Source organism: Punica granatum, chromosome 2 (genome assembly GCF_007655135.1).
Source record: "Punica granatum isolate Tunisia-2019 chromosome 2, ASM765513v2, whole genome shotgun sequence".
NCBI lineage: Eukaryota > Viridiplantae > Streptophyta > Magnoliopsida > Myrtales > Lythraceae > Punica > Punica granatum.
In genome coordinates this window covers 40,658,994-40,674,854 of record NC_045128.1, presented here as the reverse complement: position 1 = coordinate 40,674,854, position 15,861 = coordinate 40,658,994, and the positions used below count along the sequence as shown (strand labels likewise).

At 36.0% G+C, this 15,861-nt stretch overlaps 2 protein-coding genes across 2 annotated transcripts; one reads left to right on the top strand and one right to left on the bottom strand.

The window, feature by feature from the left end:
- On the top strand, positions 1–1,509 carry LOC116193997 (calmodulin-binding transcription activator 1-like). The gene is made up of 4 exons (XM_031522737.1): positions 1–124; positions 238–286; positions 414–926; positions 1,371–1,509. The coding sequence occupies exons 1-4, from the start codon at positions 1–3 to the stop codon at positions 1,507–1,509; spliced, it is 825 nt and encodes a 274-aa protein (XP_031378597.1).
- Positions 1,510–4,528: 3,019 nt separating this feature from the next.
- Positions 4,529–14,224, bottom strand: LOC116193542 (wall-associated receptor kinase-like 1). The gene is made up of 4 exons (XM_031522285.1): positions 13,260–14,224; positions 6,778–6,840; positions 6,438–6,684; positions 4,529–5,933 (listed from the first exon to the last, which is right to left on the bottom strand). The coding sequence occupies exons 1-4, from the start codon at positions 14,170–14,172 to the stop codon at positions 4,967–4,969; spliced, it is 2,190 nt and encodes a 729-aa protein (XP_031378145.1). The 5' UTR covers positions 14,173–14,224; the 3' UTR covers positions 4,529–4,966.
- Positions 14,225–15,861: the final 1,637 nt, after the last annotated feature.

The window sequence follows — 15,861 nt, the reverse complement described above, 5'->3', positions numbered from 1 at the left end:
ATGATTGCAGAACGTATAAATGGGGCATCTAGCTTAGCTAGTAAATTCTGGGACTTTAATTGGTATAATCTCCTTGAAGATGTTTCTGCAGTTTTGAAGCATAGCATCAAGACATACAGAAAAGGTGCAGAGCACCTTTTCTGTATGTTTTTTTGTGTTTATTCATGCGCGCATATATAGTTGATTGGTTTGTTTTCTCATATCTAACATGCAGTTATCTTAATTTCTGCAAAACAGGTACTGATTGTAGGAGCATTCTTGAAGAATCAAAGAGAGGTGGCACAGTGTAACTGGTCATGTATGTTTGGGGAAGTGGAGGTTCCAACACGAGTTTTAGGCGATGGGCTTCTTTCTTGCCTAGCTCCAAGCCACAGTGTTGGACAAGTCCCTTTTTATGTTACATGTTCCAATAGGTTGGCTTGTAGTGAAGTTCGTGAATTTGATTATCGAGCAGGCTCTGCGAATGTGGATGTGAGAGATGTGTACAGTTTTTACATGAATGAGATACACTTTCATACGCAACTAGAGAAGCTCTTGTCAATGAGTTCTATCAGAAATCTGGACATTTCTTATGAGGGCCTTATGGAGAAACGGAAAATTATTAACAAGATCATAGCATTGAAGGAGGAAGATGAGAACGTGCAGGTGTTAGAGGCTGCATCTGAGAGTTCCTTTCAGAGCCAGACGAAGGAACGGGCTCTTCAGACAATTACAAAAGAGAAGCTGTACTCATGGCTCCTTCATAAAGTTGTTGAAGGTGGTAAGGGACCTTGTCTATTAGATGAACAAGGGCAAGGTGTACTACATTTAGCTGTTGCTCTTGGTTATGATTGGGCCATTAGACCAATTTTAGCTGCTGGAGTTAGTATCAATTTCCGTGATGCTAATGGATGGACAGCACTTCATTGGGCTGCATTCTATGGCAGGCAAGGATCCTCCAGCTCTGTCTCTTCTTTTCCCCTCCCTTATGCACACGCACCTTATCCGGATATTTTGTCGGGAGAGCTTGTTATTGCCCATTGCTGCTATTGTTCTCTGATTTTATGCTATTGCTGAGCATTTCATCTTTTTATAGTTCATAATCGTATAATGCATCATGTAGTCTATTCCATTTCATGTCCAAGTGAGGCATGCTTTTAAGCTTCAATAGCAATTTATTGGGAAGACAGAGACTCTGAGTCATCAATTTATATGTTTCAAGTTTTTACGATATGCCTCTCTTGCACTTTTGCTATTGGAAGTTTCAGGCTTTTAAATATGTTATTATTTCTGTTCATTATTTTTGTATTGGTTTCTTATTGAATACGTAGCCTTAAAAATAAGCAAACCATTTGTTAATTTTAACATTGAGCCTTATCTTGTTTATGCAGGGAGCAGACAGTTGCTGCTCTTGTCTCCCATGGCGCTTCTCCTGGTGTTCTTTCAGACCCATCCCCAGAATTTCCCTTGGGCCGAACGCCTGCTGACCTTGCTTCAGTCAATGGGCACAAAGGAATTTCATATGAGTAAACCACTTTTAAAAGTAAGTCAACCGGGTCAACTGCCTGCTTTTTCGGAGAATCTTCGCATGAGCTTTTAGGAAGGCTCGTAGAGAGCACCGATGAATAATTGTCCCTCGGGATGTTGGAAAATAGAGGATTTAGGACATATCGCTACACGTTGTATGAATCAAGCTGAGCTGTGCAAAACAATATGCCTATGGGAGATATTAAATTGCATCATAGATCATATATATTCTCATATGCATATAGTACAGAGCTGAATTAAGACTTTTCAGCTGAATCCACTGTTGAAACTATTCAAAGACGATACATCGCGACATGGAAAAGGCCTCCCAGCCGCGAAAGAAGACAGAAGCAGAGAAGAACACATACAATATGTAGTTGATTGTTAGTAATTTCTCTGATGACATGTATTAATTGTTGAGATTTTTCCTTTGGACCATTTTCCATGGTGGAATGATCCGTACAGAGATAAAAATTATATTAGGGCCAGTGGACTAAGACATCATGAAATGGGTTGGGGTTCCATGGTCACCGTGCATCGGATCCTTATGAACTCAATTCTTTTGGTTCTCTCCGACCGGCATAATTGGATCGATCAAAACTAAGGTCTTTGAGAACAAGTAAATCAAGCCGATGCATGACCTAGCTGGAAGTTTTCCTAGGGGCGGCATTCTGGCATTCTTGATGCATGACCTAGCTGGAAGATTTACTGCATGCAAATTGAGCAATAGCAGCGAGAGCTAGATCGATCCACATGACGTACGTGGAGATAAAAAAAAATCTGCATCACTTTCTGGTGAGTTATGACGTCTTGGACATCTTGGACGGTAGCTAGTAAGACAAATCGTAAAAAAGTCAATAGTTTCCTCGTTCTTTTCAATTTTCTCAATTGGAATAGTCATCCCCAATAATTCCAAGCGATTTGATGTTTTGTCTGTTAGTTTCTTTCATCCTCTGAATTATCTCTGAAACATTTTATTTTATATGAAAATAAATTGAATTCTGGATAGGTTGAAATTCGATTTCTTTAGCAGAAGTCCTATAATCAACAGTCACAATTGTCCAGGTAGATGTTCATGATGGATTCATCAGTTGGGCTGTCCACCCACCGGCCGGTAATTGGATTGATCAGAATTTAGGCTTCTGAAACAAGAAAAATCAGGAAATGGCATAATTGCAGAATGTATAGATGGGGCATATAGTAAAATCCGGGACTTTAAATGGTATTATCTCCTTGAAGATGTTTCTACAGTTTTGAAGCATATAGCATCAAGAAATAGCATATCGATAACACCGAATTAATAGGCCGCATTGCTGTTTGTAAAGTTATGTGGTCCAAAATTAGACGGGGTAATTGGAAGGAAGAATAGATTATTCTCCTTACATTGACAAGTCAATGGGCCACATTGAAGGTTGATTGATCCTGAGATGGGAAGTCTTTGTTGTTATTATTCTCACACAATCCAAGCAATTTATCATCTTCATCGGTCCTAATTTTGCACGAAGGGACATAATCATTAACATCGATCCACACTAAAAAATTAATCAAAACAAGGAACAAAAGCTTATTCCCTGCCGCTTCGGGGGGAATATGCTATGCCTTATTAAATCCAGTGACACTGATTTATGGAACAAAGAAATTCTACTATTTATTCACCTTGTTTCACTAGGTAAGAGCGGGTGGATGTCCGACAGTGTAATTGCATCAGCATCCATTTCAGTTCCTCTCAACGCAAAGCAGACATAAGCTTGGTCTTTCGATAGGTTACGTGATCCAAAATCAGAATCGTGGACATTTTGCATGGTAGCTAGTAGACAACATTGAAGAAGTCCTTCCTATAGCTTGGCCGAATCGGAAGCAAAAAGGAGATCAATCTCCTTAAAAGTAATAAGACGAGATATCAGAACATTCAACTACTTATTCCCAGAAACTTCTGGGGAAGAATAATGCCAAGTAGATAATCCAATATGAGAATGCTGCTCCATGATAGACCTTCCTGGATTGATAATTAGTGCACCGGTCAGTAGTGGGAAAAAAAATAAAAATAGTTGATTATTTTCCAAAGATTCTGTGATATTAGACGGCCCTTCCATTCTCTCCGAGCTGATAAATAAGCTGGTTTATCATAAAGCATCATATGGACCAGGCGACACCATAATACTACTAACGTGGTGAAAAGCAGTGCACCAAGCCCAGCTCCTGTACCTGGGTGAACCAATTAATCCACAATATATGTACTGTGTGGAGATAAAAGACATTAGTACGAGGTATATGTAGCATGGAATCCGTAGATCTACAAACCTGCCATAATGATTTTGACTGCATTTCTTCTGCTTACATAGTAAAGACGAGAGCGCAGTTAGTAGAGAAGACATTAACTTCTGAGCGCTTGTTTGAAATGCAACACAGGGATCACGATTTCAATTTCCCATTGCCTCTTGAAATGATCAATCTCAGCTCTTGACCAAGGAATTAAATTGCAGTCGCGGCTCGCGGAAGCAGTTGTCGCAGTAGTGAATTTCACAGTATTACGCAACAGAATCGCGGCTGTCGCGGACAGAATTTTTTCAGACAAGCAAAGAAAAAACTCTAACTCATACAGAACATTTAATAAATGACCAATTAGATGAGATACAGTGTTTAGACCAATAAAAATAATAGGTACAACCCATATAAATCATTATATGATGGCTTAAGAAATTAAAATATATATATATATATAATAATATAAATATTGGTTTTGACCCAAGTAAGCCAACAGCCCATTTAAAATTTTTTATTTTATTATATTATTTACTGTTTCTCCTTCTTCTTCCTCGCGGCAGGGCGAAACCTGACAGACAGACAGACAGACAGAGGCTCTATCCTCAAACCTCAGAGAGCTATTGCAGCAGTAAACTCTTTCATACTTTCCCTATTTTCTCTTTATCAATCAACAATTCAAGTTTGCTTCGGCTTAATCAACAAAATTTGGAAGTTCAAGGTCGTTTCTTTCTCCTTCCCTTCTCCTTCCTCCTTTGTAAAACCCTTGAATCGGCTGTAACAGCCGCTACGGCCGCTATTTTGGCCGTTACAGCCGCTAATAGCGGGCGCTACAACATAGGAAGAAAAACTCACCGCAATATCAGCCCGTACTGGTATCGGTGGCCATCGATACCATTACATAGAGGCCGTAGCGGCCTCGACACTCCTTTATTTAATTCCATGCTCTTGTCTAGCCTTCAAGCTGTTCCGGTTCACACTTTCTTGGAGAGATTAAAGCAAACTAATTAAATATAAGGTTGGAGAGTAGACGCAGTTCTTTATTCATGATCTTGGCATGTAGAAAACAAATAATTGCACCCTAGGATTTCCCTGATTTTCTAAATTCACCATAAATTGAGTCGCAATTACACACCATACTAAATATCGACTGTCACACAAACATATGCAGAATAACACAGCAGCCTCTTGCACTCGTTCACCAAGTTTCGCCGTATCTCAGAGGGTGAACATCTGATGTCATTGAAGTGTCAGTAGCAATTAGTTCGAAGCATGATGATGTGAAGAGACCGTCGCTTCTCTCTGTTGCTCGATCAGACAAGACAAACTCCATGGCATTTTCAGTTTGCTTGATTTTGAGAGGATGTGACACCTTCCTTATGCCCTCCAACTGCACTGCTACTTCTTTCATTGTAGGTCTTTGATTTCCAGACGAGTTTAAACATCTTCTGGCAAGGTCGGCAACTGCTTCAACCTCTTCCTTAGGAGCTTGCTCCAACACTTGCTCATCAAGAATATCAGACAGGTTACCGTGTTGCATCGAGAGGATGAAATTGGTTGCTAAGCTTCTTCCCTCGAGTGCCCTCAGTGACGAGATAGGCTTTTGTCCAGTTAATAGCTCAACAAGGACAACTCCAAAGCTATAAACGTCGCTCTTATCAGTATATTGGCTCGACTCGAAGTACTCTGGATCCAAGTACCCGAAGGTTCCCCGTACCAATGTGGAAACATGCGTCTGGTCGAGGCCAACTGAGATTGACGTTCCAAAATCTGCTAGTTTGGCCTGATATTTCTCATCCAAGAGTATGTTCCTCGTTTTTACGTCGCGATGGTAGATGGGCACAGTTGCAGCAGAGTGCAGATAGAAAAGAGCTCCTGCGACTTCACTAGCAATTTGAAAGCGCACGCCCCATGAAATTGGGAACTCTGCATTTGGATCATGGAGATAATCGTAGAGAGTTCCATTGGGGACAAATTCATATACTAGAAGAGGAGCTTCTGTATCGAGACAACATCCCAACAGTTTAATCACGTTCCTGTGATTTATTTGCGAGAGGATGATGACTTCATTTATGAACTGTTCGATGTAGTGGTCATCTATAACTTTAGATTTCTTCACTGCAACAATTTTTCCGTTGGCTAGCATTCCCTTGTAAACAGTTCCTGGCGTTGAGGATATTAATCCCAAATATAAAAGAGGAATCAAAATTCATTAGTTTATATGAGACTTGGGTACCACCACTTATTAGCTTGAGCTTTTAAGTGGAAATGGGCCAAAGTCCGTATAAATCAAATGGAAATTTAATATGGTATCAGAGCCTAGGTTACGCGTATTCGTGCCTACGCGCGTGTGCGCACCCACACCACGCTAGGCCCAGTATGTCAAGTGCAGCCAAAGTGCTCCTCGTGTTAGTCCCCCTTCGCCTGAGCACGGAAGAAGAGTCCGGCTCGAGGTCAATTGTTGAGGGCAGGTGTTTAAGGGCACGTGACAACGTGTAGTCAAAAATAGACCACACGTTGCACGTGAGGGCGGGTGTTGAGGATATTAATCCCAAATCGAAAAGAGGAATCAAAATCCATTGATTTATATGAGGTTTGGGTACCACCATTTATTAGCTCGAGGTGGAAATGGGCCCAAATCCGTATAAATTAAATGAAAATTTAATACCTGGCCTCCCCGACCGAGTACGCGGTCCTCGTTGAATTGGTTTGTAGCCTTGGCCAGCTCCACCGACTTGAACAATTTGCTCCTCTCTATGTTTTCGCTGGGTGAAGATAATTGTTGCTTCAACACCGGACCTCCATTTCGCAGCCTTTTCCTGAAGAAGTTCTCTCTTTCCTTGACCTTCCTTCTCCTTTTCATTGAACTGCACAGCCAACCCGAGGAAACAAGGCACGCTGCAATACCTACAATACCTATATAACCATTGAAAAGGTGGTGTGTCAGCATCAAACGTATTATTGTAATGAATATGTAAATTCAAAGTTAAGAATGTTGATCCCCTTCACCTATTAGAAGTGCAATATATATGAATGCTGTTATGTATCTGAGATCAATCCTGTGCCGCGAGCCTGAGGCAAACGTTGTGAAAGGAAATTTGGTTAGAAGTTACCCAGAAAGAGGAAATAATCATATGTTGATGATCAAAAGAGGTAACCTATGCAAGAACCTAAAATATTGTTGAAAGAAATTTAATTAGACGTTACCCAATAAAGGAAGCTTAAAACATGCTCATGATATATATAATAAACTTAGTTCGATGGTGAAATTCAATTAACGGCAGTACATAATTGATTGTAAATTATGATTTATGATAGTTTAAAACATTCATGCATATGACATAAATTATAAAATTGACAAAAAAAAGGATCACGTTCTATTATGTGCAATGCACGGGCTGCATAACTATTCTATATCTATATATCAATATATATATATATATATATGAAAACAAAACCCAAGTTGAATTCTAACACCACCACATCATCAAAAATAAAAATCAGAGCTCTCTTACGTTGCTACATCATTGATTTACATTAAGAAAATTATTATATTCTTATAAAGGAAAGAAACATTCTCATATCGATTTTTTAAAATTTGATTAATTAATTATGTAATAATAGAATATATGAATTGTATGCATATAGCTCAACAAAATATATACAAAAAGTTTCCTTATTTAATTATAATTAACAATTTATATAAGAGATGATCCGATTTTTTTTTGTATATATTTCTTAGGAGTTTTGGTCAACAATTCAAATTTTCATTAGGATTTTTGTTACGATATTGATAACTATATTACATGGAGAAAATATTATATGACCAGTTAGACATAGTTTATTTTTTATTATTTTGTCCGAAATAATTATTTTTATATAATTATTTCATTTTTATTCATTAAGAATAAAAAATTCCTTATTTTAATATTTAACTATTTCACAAATAATTTTCTAATAATAATGAGATACTATATAAATATATTGAAATATTTATTTTTGATATTTTGAATTGATGATTATTTTTGTCTTATTGGATATCGTGTAGTTTCGAAAAATTTTATTTTGCGCTAGACATCATATCCGAGAAATCGAGATTTGATAATTATGAAGTTAAAGATATACAATGTCAAATATACATTATCCATTAAATATTAAATATAAATAAATATCATTTCTTCTTTTTATTTTTTTATAATATATAATAATTATATAAATATATCCAACTGCAAGTTATAAAATATTTTGAATATGTTTTATTTTCCAAAGCTAATATCTTAAATTTTGTTTCTTCTTTTTTTTCAATTCAAATATATACTTTCCAATTATTTTGCTTTTCTAAAATAATATTTTAGATTATGTGATTTCAACATGGAACAGAAGGACAATCAACCTATATTAAACTTATTTGTTTTCACTTTGGCAAACTAAAGGTAATACTCCCTAACACAAACTAAATTATGACAATGTAATATAATTACCATCAATATGACATTATAACATGATTATTTTAATTGAGAAAATTAGAAATATTTCCCATGCAACTCGCAGGCCTTCATCTAGTATATAAGAAAAGAAAGCCCAAGCCGAATTCTCACGTCCTCACTTCATCAAAAATAAAAATAAAAATGGAGCTCTCTCACTTTAACACGTCATCATCATATAGTAAGGAAATATATACATATCGTCGTAAATTTTATTAATTAATTATATAATAGAATATATAGATTGTATACACGAGGGAAGAAAATATGCAATAGAATATATAGATATAAATTATATACAATGGAATATAGCCCAATAAGGACATACAAATAATTTACTTGGCCATATGCATATATGCCTTAAAAGTTTTATTGGTTACATCGTTTACGTTATATCAGTATATATTTGCATTTACATCGTTTACGTTATATCAGTATATATTTGCATTCTCAGTAAAGAATTTGAGAATTTGGAGGAGTATTATATGTGCAAGCGCCATAAGCTAATATGCACAAGCTTAAACCAGCCAAGCAGAACAGAGCAGCGGCAGACAGAAAGAATAGAGGAGAAAATCATATGTCAAACAATAGAGGAACTCCGACCAGCACAAGATCAAGCCTCGATCGGGATATCAATCGAACTCCTGTTGAGATGAAATTTTGGCAATGGCCTCACAACTTATGGGGCTAGGTTTTGAACCGTTAAAATTTTAGTTTGAGCTTTATAGGTGTTGTTTTGGCTGAGTTTGTGAACCGCTCTTTTTGGGTGACAAATTTCTTTTTTTGTGATCCAAAAGAGTGTGCCTCTTGAGTTTGGATCCAAGGGTTTGTCCTTGATGAAAAGCTATGTGTAACCAACATTATTTTAATGAAGTTGATTAGGAGTTGGTCCCGTAGTTTTTCCCACTTTGGGTTTTCCACGTTAAAAATATCGGTGTTTGTCTATTTTCCTGAGATCCTATTTTGATCACACAAGGTGAGAAAGATTAACTCGCTGTGTGTAGATACTCGATGATCCTTTCCCAACAAGTGGTATCAAACTCTACACAAAGGTTCCTCTCTACCTTTCAAACTTTATTGGTTATTTATTATACACAATCTTATTAATTTTATTTTGATGAGTGTTAGCATATTGTTAAAGAGTAGTTTTAAGTAGGTTTAAATTTTTTACGGATAATATATTTTGTCTGATTGAAATTAGTATGGTTAGTTTTTATACTGTTTGGTGAACAAACTATGGTCAAACCTATACTTTGGGAAGATTGATGGAGTTAGCATTATCTTTTCAAATTTCTTTTATTTTTAAGAATATTTCTCTCAAACATTAACTATTTTTACCTAATTTATACAGTTTTATGATTTATTTTAGTTGTAGCTACAAGATTTATATTTAAATATATTGATTTCTCTATAAAATTCTTTGAACGAAGAAATATGTGATAGAATTTAAGTCACTTCCATCACTCCCCGTTATAAATTTTGTGTTTTTGAACTGTTTTAGTCGCCAATAATTCTTTTTCTATGAAGTTTCAATAAAAATTGATGTACAATATAAACTTTGTGTTAATATAATCTTACACGGTTAATTTTTAATATTATTCTTCGTATTTTTTTTAATCTTATACTAGATACTATTTATTAGATAAATATTCAAACTATTATCTTGCAAGATATATTTTATTTTCACCACTGGTTGGTTATACATGAAAATTACACAGTAATTCCATTTATGAGAAATGTTCACTTACTGATCGTTTTGCTCTCCTAACATAATTATCTTAAATAGTATGTATTCCTTTAATATTTAGGAAAGATATTTCATGTGTATATGACCTAAATGCTTTCTATATGTACATCAACTCATATTTAGAAAATATACTATCTATTTTTGGATGGAAGATCAGTAATCCTCCAATTAACTCATTCAATTCATAATATATTTAATTTAAAATATTACTTTCTATCAAAAAATTATTAATCATTCCTGCGTAACGCATGGGTTCTCATCTAGTTAATGTAATAGTCACTAGCTAGATGAGAACCCCACACGTTGTGCAAGCAAACGGGTAGATGAAATGTGCAATTATTTTTAGTAATTAATAATGTTATGAATAGGTACATATAGAGGAATAAATATTTATTTATGTGAAAGTTGAATTATCTATGTTTAAAAAGAAAGAAGAAACTAATAGAGATCCAATTACTGTGCATAATAATATAATAAACACAACTAATAGAAAAAAAAATAAAAGAGATAACCACAACTTAATTATATTACGGAACCTTAATAGCTAAAGAGTTCGTTACTCCTAATGTTCATAGTACCAAATAATCTTTCAATCCTTTTTTTTCGCTGAATAAAAAGGCTAGGTTGGGTTATTAGCCCGCTGTGGTTGCCCCAACTAAGGGAACCTAACCGCCATGGAATGTTCCTTTCGCCATACATTGCAGAAACTTTAGCCCAACTTGGTCATCGCAGCCCCACCAAATAATCTTTCAATCCTACTCTAATTGTTGGTCCTAAATTATTCAACGATAAGCTATTGCAGCATCTCAAAAGCGACTAGAGACACAAAAACTTAGTATATCATCAAGTATAACAAATTATTTCAAACCAACCTTATATACGAAGCCATCGAAGTCATATATCAAAAAACAAATGTAAAAGAAAGTTTACAGTACAAATATAAAAAGAACAAAAAGGAAAAATAAAAAAAATACTCATTGATAATTGAATAGAAAAATCAATTTGAGTCGGGGAGAGATATGCATAATATATACACAGTAAGACAAGTAAAAGTTTTATCTGAGGAAATTAAGATGTCAGAATCACAAGAAATATATCGTTAGTTGAAATTACTATTATGAATATGAGTAGTAATATACATGTAGAGAAAATATAGAATGGATAACTTGTATTGAGTAATTTCACCAGAAGCTTTTTTTTTTCACTTAGATATATATTAGAAGTATACCCGCACTATACACAGATTTATTAAATTTAAGGAAACATGTCCTGATTGAGATTGAAAGATTTCGAACAAAATCTCGTTATTGATTTACAGTGCCATTTTATTTCATTTTCTTCTAGCTTCAGTAAATTCCATTATACTCTTTATAATAAAGGATAGTAAAAAACTTTATCAAAAAAGGGTTTCTAAAATTTACACAAATAATAATAATAATAATAATAATAATAATAATCATAATAATAATCATATTATCAATGATAATTTAATATCGTGTTTAAAAAAAGCTTATATTTGCATTTAGTGAGGGAGAGTGTGAAAATGGTGTAGAAATATATAAAAAGATAATTTTATCTCCAACTTTTTTCTGATCCAATGCTCCTATTTTTTTTATTATAAATTATTTACGATGGGTATTATTGGAATAGGAATGTTAAACAAAGTTTTTTTTTTGCTCACTTTCATAGTAGTATAGATATAGATATTATTATATATTCTTAGATATATATATATACATATTCATATTATTATATATTCAATATATATATATATATATTAACTTCATCTATAAGGGAATCCTCCGGTAGGACATGCCTCGAGGGATACCAGCGTTACACAGTTCAATTTTTAACTTAAATTGGATAAAAGGAGTTGCAATTAAGTAGACCCATTAAGTAATCGCAACCATATTGAGCAGATTATATATTTTATTTATCAAATAATTTTTTGAATATATTACACTAGAGATAATCACTGCTATGCACGGACAATTTACAACATAAACAAAATGACATATATATTGATAATATAAAATTTATTCTTAGATAAAATCTGATATTGTAAACTCGATAGATCTTCGACTTTATCAAGTATTTTATCAAAATAAAATAGATATATCGTTGAAGAAAAAACATAAAATCTAAAAAAAAAAGGAATAAAAGAAAGAGTGGCGGAGAAATGAGGAGAGATGAGAGAGGGAGTGGTGGAGAGAAAATATAGATAAATTTTCACATAAAATTACTATAGTATTCCATGATGGTTGCTATTAATTGTAAATATTTTGCTAAGGGTATTTTTGGAAGTTAAAAGTTACATCACAGGAGTTATTCAGTATAAGTATTATAGATCAAATAAAATTAATATAAAGAGGAAACTTTCATAAACCACAAGAAATGAGGATGATTTCCATAATAAATAATTTTATAATATTGTGAAATCGGTAAATCTTTTCACACACCGATACATAAATTATAGAATCATGGACTTGTGAAGTTAGTATGGGCCATGAGCCCAGCCCAAACCATGGATTTTATTAATTTCCCCATCAACTCCCTTCCCGCTGCCTCAATAAACTCTTTGCCTTTTCTTTTTTAATTTTTATTATTATTTGGTTTGAGGTCTGTCCAATTGGATAGAGATAGAAGGAGAGGAAAAGAGTGAGAAAGAGAGAGAGAGAGAGAGAGAGAGAGACGGTGTGAGCGACGTAGTGCTCGAGGCGGCAGCTCGCCTGAGACTAAGCAAGAATGTGATCGAGATCTCGGGGCGATGAAAAGAATGTGAGAAAACAGAGAAGGGTATGGAGAGAGATCGGGGCGATGACTTGAGGAAGAATCAAGAAGAGTAAATGAAGTGGAATCGAGAGGGCTGGTGACGGGAATAAAGTAAGCATGTGTTTGTTTCAATTTAATTAAATAAGTGTTTATAAGTATTGCAAAGTTAGCTTTAAGAGAAAATGAATGGGGAAAGGGGGACACATAAGAGATGATGGTCTAAACTACTTAATCATTAAGTCAAAAACCACTTAATGAATAAGTGACAAAACTTGACTTAATAAAATAAGGTTATTTTCACTTATTAGTACTCTTCGCTCCTCACAGAATAAGGGAACTACAAGGATACCTCGGGTAAAAGGGATTTGTACATTTGATTGACAAAAGGAAAAGGGCAGAAGAAGGAAGGAACTCATCATATAATTTTAGAGGAACTGTGTTGCCTAATCATACCTACTAATAGATTAAGAGAAACTTATGCACATTACCTTGACATCCATTGTCCAGGTAGGCGTTACCAGCATAGCCATAGTCACAGGAACACTGCATGAACGGCATAATTGGATCATTGTCAGACATGCTTATATTTGAGCAGGAATAGTGATTCTCGCGACTAGTATGACCCAGGAGATTAATTCCAAAGTGTGTAGTGTTTGCCACGCCCCATTGTAGCACTGCCGGCACATATCCTTCCTGTTCCAAAGCATGCATGCGAGAAGGAGAAAACTCAGATCGATTGACCAAAGCTGCATAACTGCATCCCTCCACAGCTCCAGAGGCAGCTTCGTCTTTTTGAAAACTCACATTGAAGGACTGCAGTCCAAACATTGTCGTTGTTTGACAGCAACCCAAACCCGAGCAATCACTATTGGGGCTGATGCTTGTGCCATTGGTTCTTGAGCTGCACTCTGACAGCTTACATCCAACAACCGCAGACTTGGTGTTCTCGATAAGGGCAACGTCGCTACACCCCACTGCAGCAAAGATGTTCCTGTCCTGAGCGATCATGAATGAGCTTCCTTCCAGCATGACCGATTCATGAGTTTGGTTTTTGGAGTAGTCTCTGGAGTAGATTACTGGGAAACTGACTGTGATCATGGCATCACCCCCTGGTCCATAGAAGTCTGGAAGGGTGATATTCAGCACCTGCAAGTTGAGTTTTTTGAGTCTGGGAGTGTTTGTGCCATTTGGGCAAGCAACCTCATACCAGTCATCGAGAAAACAACCGGCTGGTCCAATTCCAAAGGGGAAAGGAATGGTAACATTCCCACATTTTTGCTGGCAGCCAGGCTTAGCAAGCTGATCAGTGGCAGCCTGCCCCTGAGCTTTTATGGAGCCAAGAAGCAAAAGAATCTGAAACATGAGTTTCGGAATCATCTCTGCTCCGGCTACTTGGTTCATTTTTGGTTGAAGAAAGCAAGGATGGCTGTGGCCAATTCTGACTCGAGTGTGCACATATATAAGGGTACATGTATAAGTCTGAGCTGATGACTTAGTCCAGCAGAAGCCAAAATTTGATTAGTAATCCAACGAGCAAGTCAACCGATTGGGACAAAAAAGAGATCAATCTCCTTAAAGTAATAAACGAAAGGTCGGAACAATCAACTACTTATTCCCGGAAACTTCAGGGGAAGAATAACGCTAAGTAGATAATTTAATATGAGATTTGTTGTTCCACAATAGACTTCCCTGGATTAATAAGCGAGAGGTCGGAAATCAACTACTTATTCCCGGAAACTTCAGGGGAAGAATAATGCTAAGTAGATAATTTAATATGAGATTGTTGTTCCACAATAGACCTCCTGGATTGATAAATGTGCTAAGTTGATTCTGATCCAAGACTTCTATGATATTAGACCGCCCTTTCATTCTCTCCAAGCTGATAAATAAGCTGGTTTATCATAAAGTATCATATATATGGACCAGGCAACTTGGACTATGGGAACCCAATTTCTCTTCTTTCATCAATGGTTCAGTAGAACGACCGTAATACTACTAATATGGTGAAAAGCAGTGCACCAAGCCAAGCTCCTGTACCTAGATGACCCAATTAATCCACAATTATATGCGTACTAGTGTGGAGATAAAAGACATGAATGTAGCATCGAATGCGGAGGTCTAAAACCTGCCATAATAAATTTGATTGTGTTTCTTCTGTTTATGCAGTGGAAGCTGCCATAATGATCTCGCAAGAGTTAGGGCAATAATTGATTTTCCGATTACTACATTTGTCATAGTCTACTACAAAGGGATCACGATTACAGTCTCCCGTTGCCTCTTGAAGTGATCAATCTCAGCTCTCGACTAGCTGAACCAGTCAAGATTCTATAAAATCAGAGTGCAATTAGGTTACCATGGATCATTGTTATGTCAGAATGATCCAGTCAATTTTACTTCAATAAGAAAGGTGTAAAGACGAGAAGAAAACCATATCTTTCTTAAATATGCATATATTTATTGTCGTAGTATAAGGATTTTCATTGGATATTAACTGTGGGATCTTTACCAGTACAGACATTGAAATGTTACTACATATAAAATCAACCGGAGCTATAAATTGCAAACTCTCGCAAGCACAGCAAGAATAGGTTTATCGTAGATGGATCTATTACATATTGGAAATCGATCTGTGAGGCCTCCCAGAAAATTTGAGTAAATAACCACTCTTACCAGAACGTATGTTTGTGTTCACCATAGGCTTCTGACCCATGGACTAGAGGGTGGCCATCAGATACTAAGAGTAAGTCAACAAGGTCAACTGCCTGCTTTTTCCGGAGAATCTTCTCAGGAGCTTATAGGAAGGCTCGTTAAGAGCATCGATAAATATGTCCCTCGGGATTTTGGAAACTCGTAGATTTAGTACATCCCTACGCATTGCATGAATCAAGCTGAGCTGTGCAAATTAAATTGCATCTTTGATCATATTGTCGTTGTGCGCACCCGAATTTCATCTCGTCGGGGCACGCATGCGCGGAGCCTATGCAACGCGGCTTGGGAGTATCCACCTTCCCGTGGGGATGCGCGACGGACACGCGTGAGAAGGAGTCGCCACTTACTGTTTACGACCCGTAGGTCGAGGGCCGTTGAGTC

Bases quoted from the DNA above. Each gene is read 5' to 3' on its own strand.
- LOC116193997 (XM_031522737.1), top strand. From the start codon at position 1: ATGATTGCAGAACGTATAAATGGGGCATCTAGCTTAGCTAGTAAATTC. The intron at 125-237 runs GTGCAGAGCACC...TCTGCAAAACAG, and splicing joins CATCAAGACATACAGAAAAG to GTACTGATTGTAGGAGCATT. The intron at 287-413 runs GTAACTGGTCAT...ATGTTCCAATAG, and splicing joins TCAAAGAGAGGTGGCACAGT to GTTGGCTTGTAGTGAAGTTC.
- LOC116193542 (XM_031522285.1), bottom strand. From the start codon at position 14,172: ATGAACCAAGTAGCCGGAGCAGAGATGATTCCGAAACTCATGTTTCAG. The intron at 6,685-6,777 runs GTGAAGGGGATC...ATGGTTATATAG, and splicing joins ATATATTGCACTTCTAATAG to GTATTGTAGGTATTGCAGCG. The intron at 5,934-6,437 runs GGTATTAAATTT...ATCCTCAACGCC, and splicing joins GTACTCGGTCGGGGAGGCCA to AGGAACTGTTTACAAGGGAA.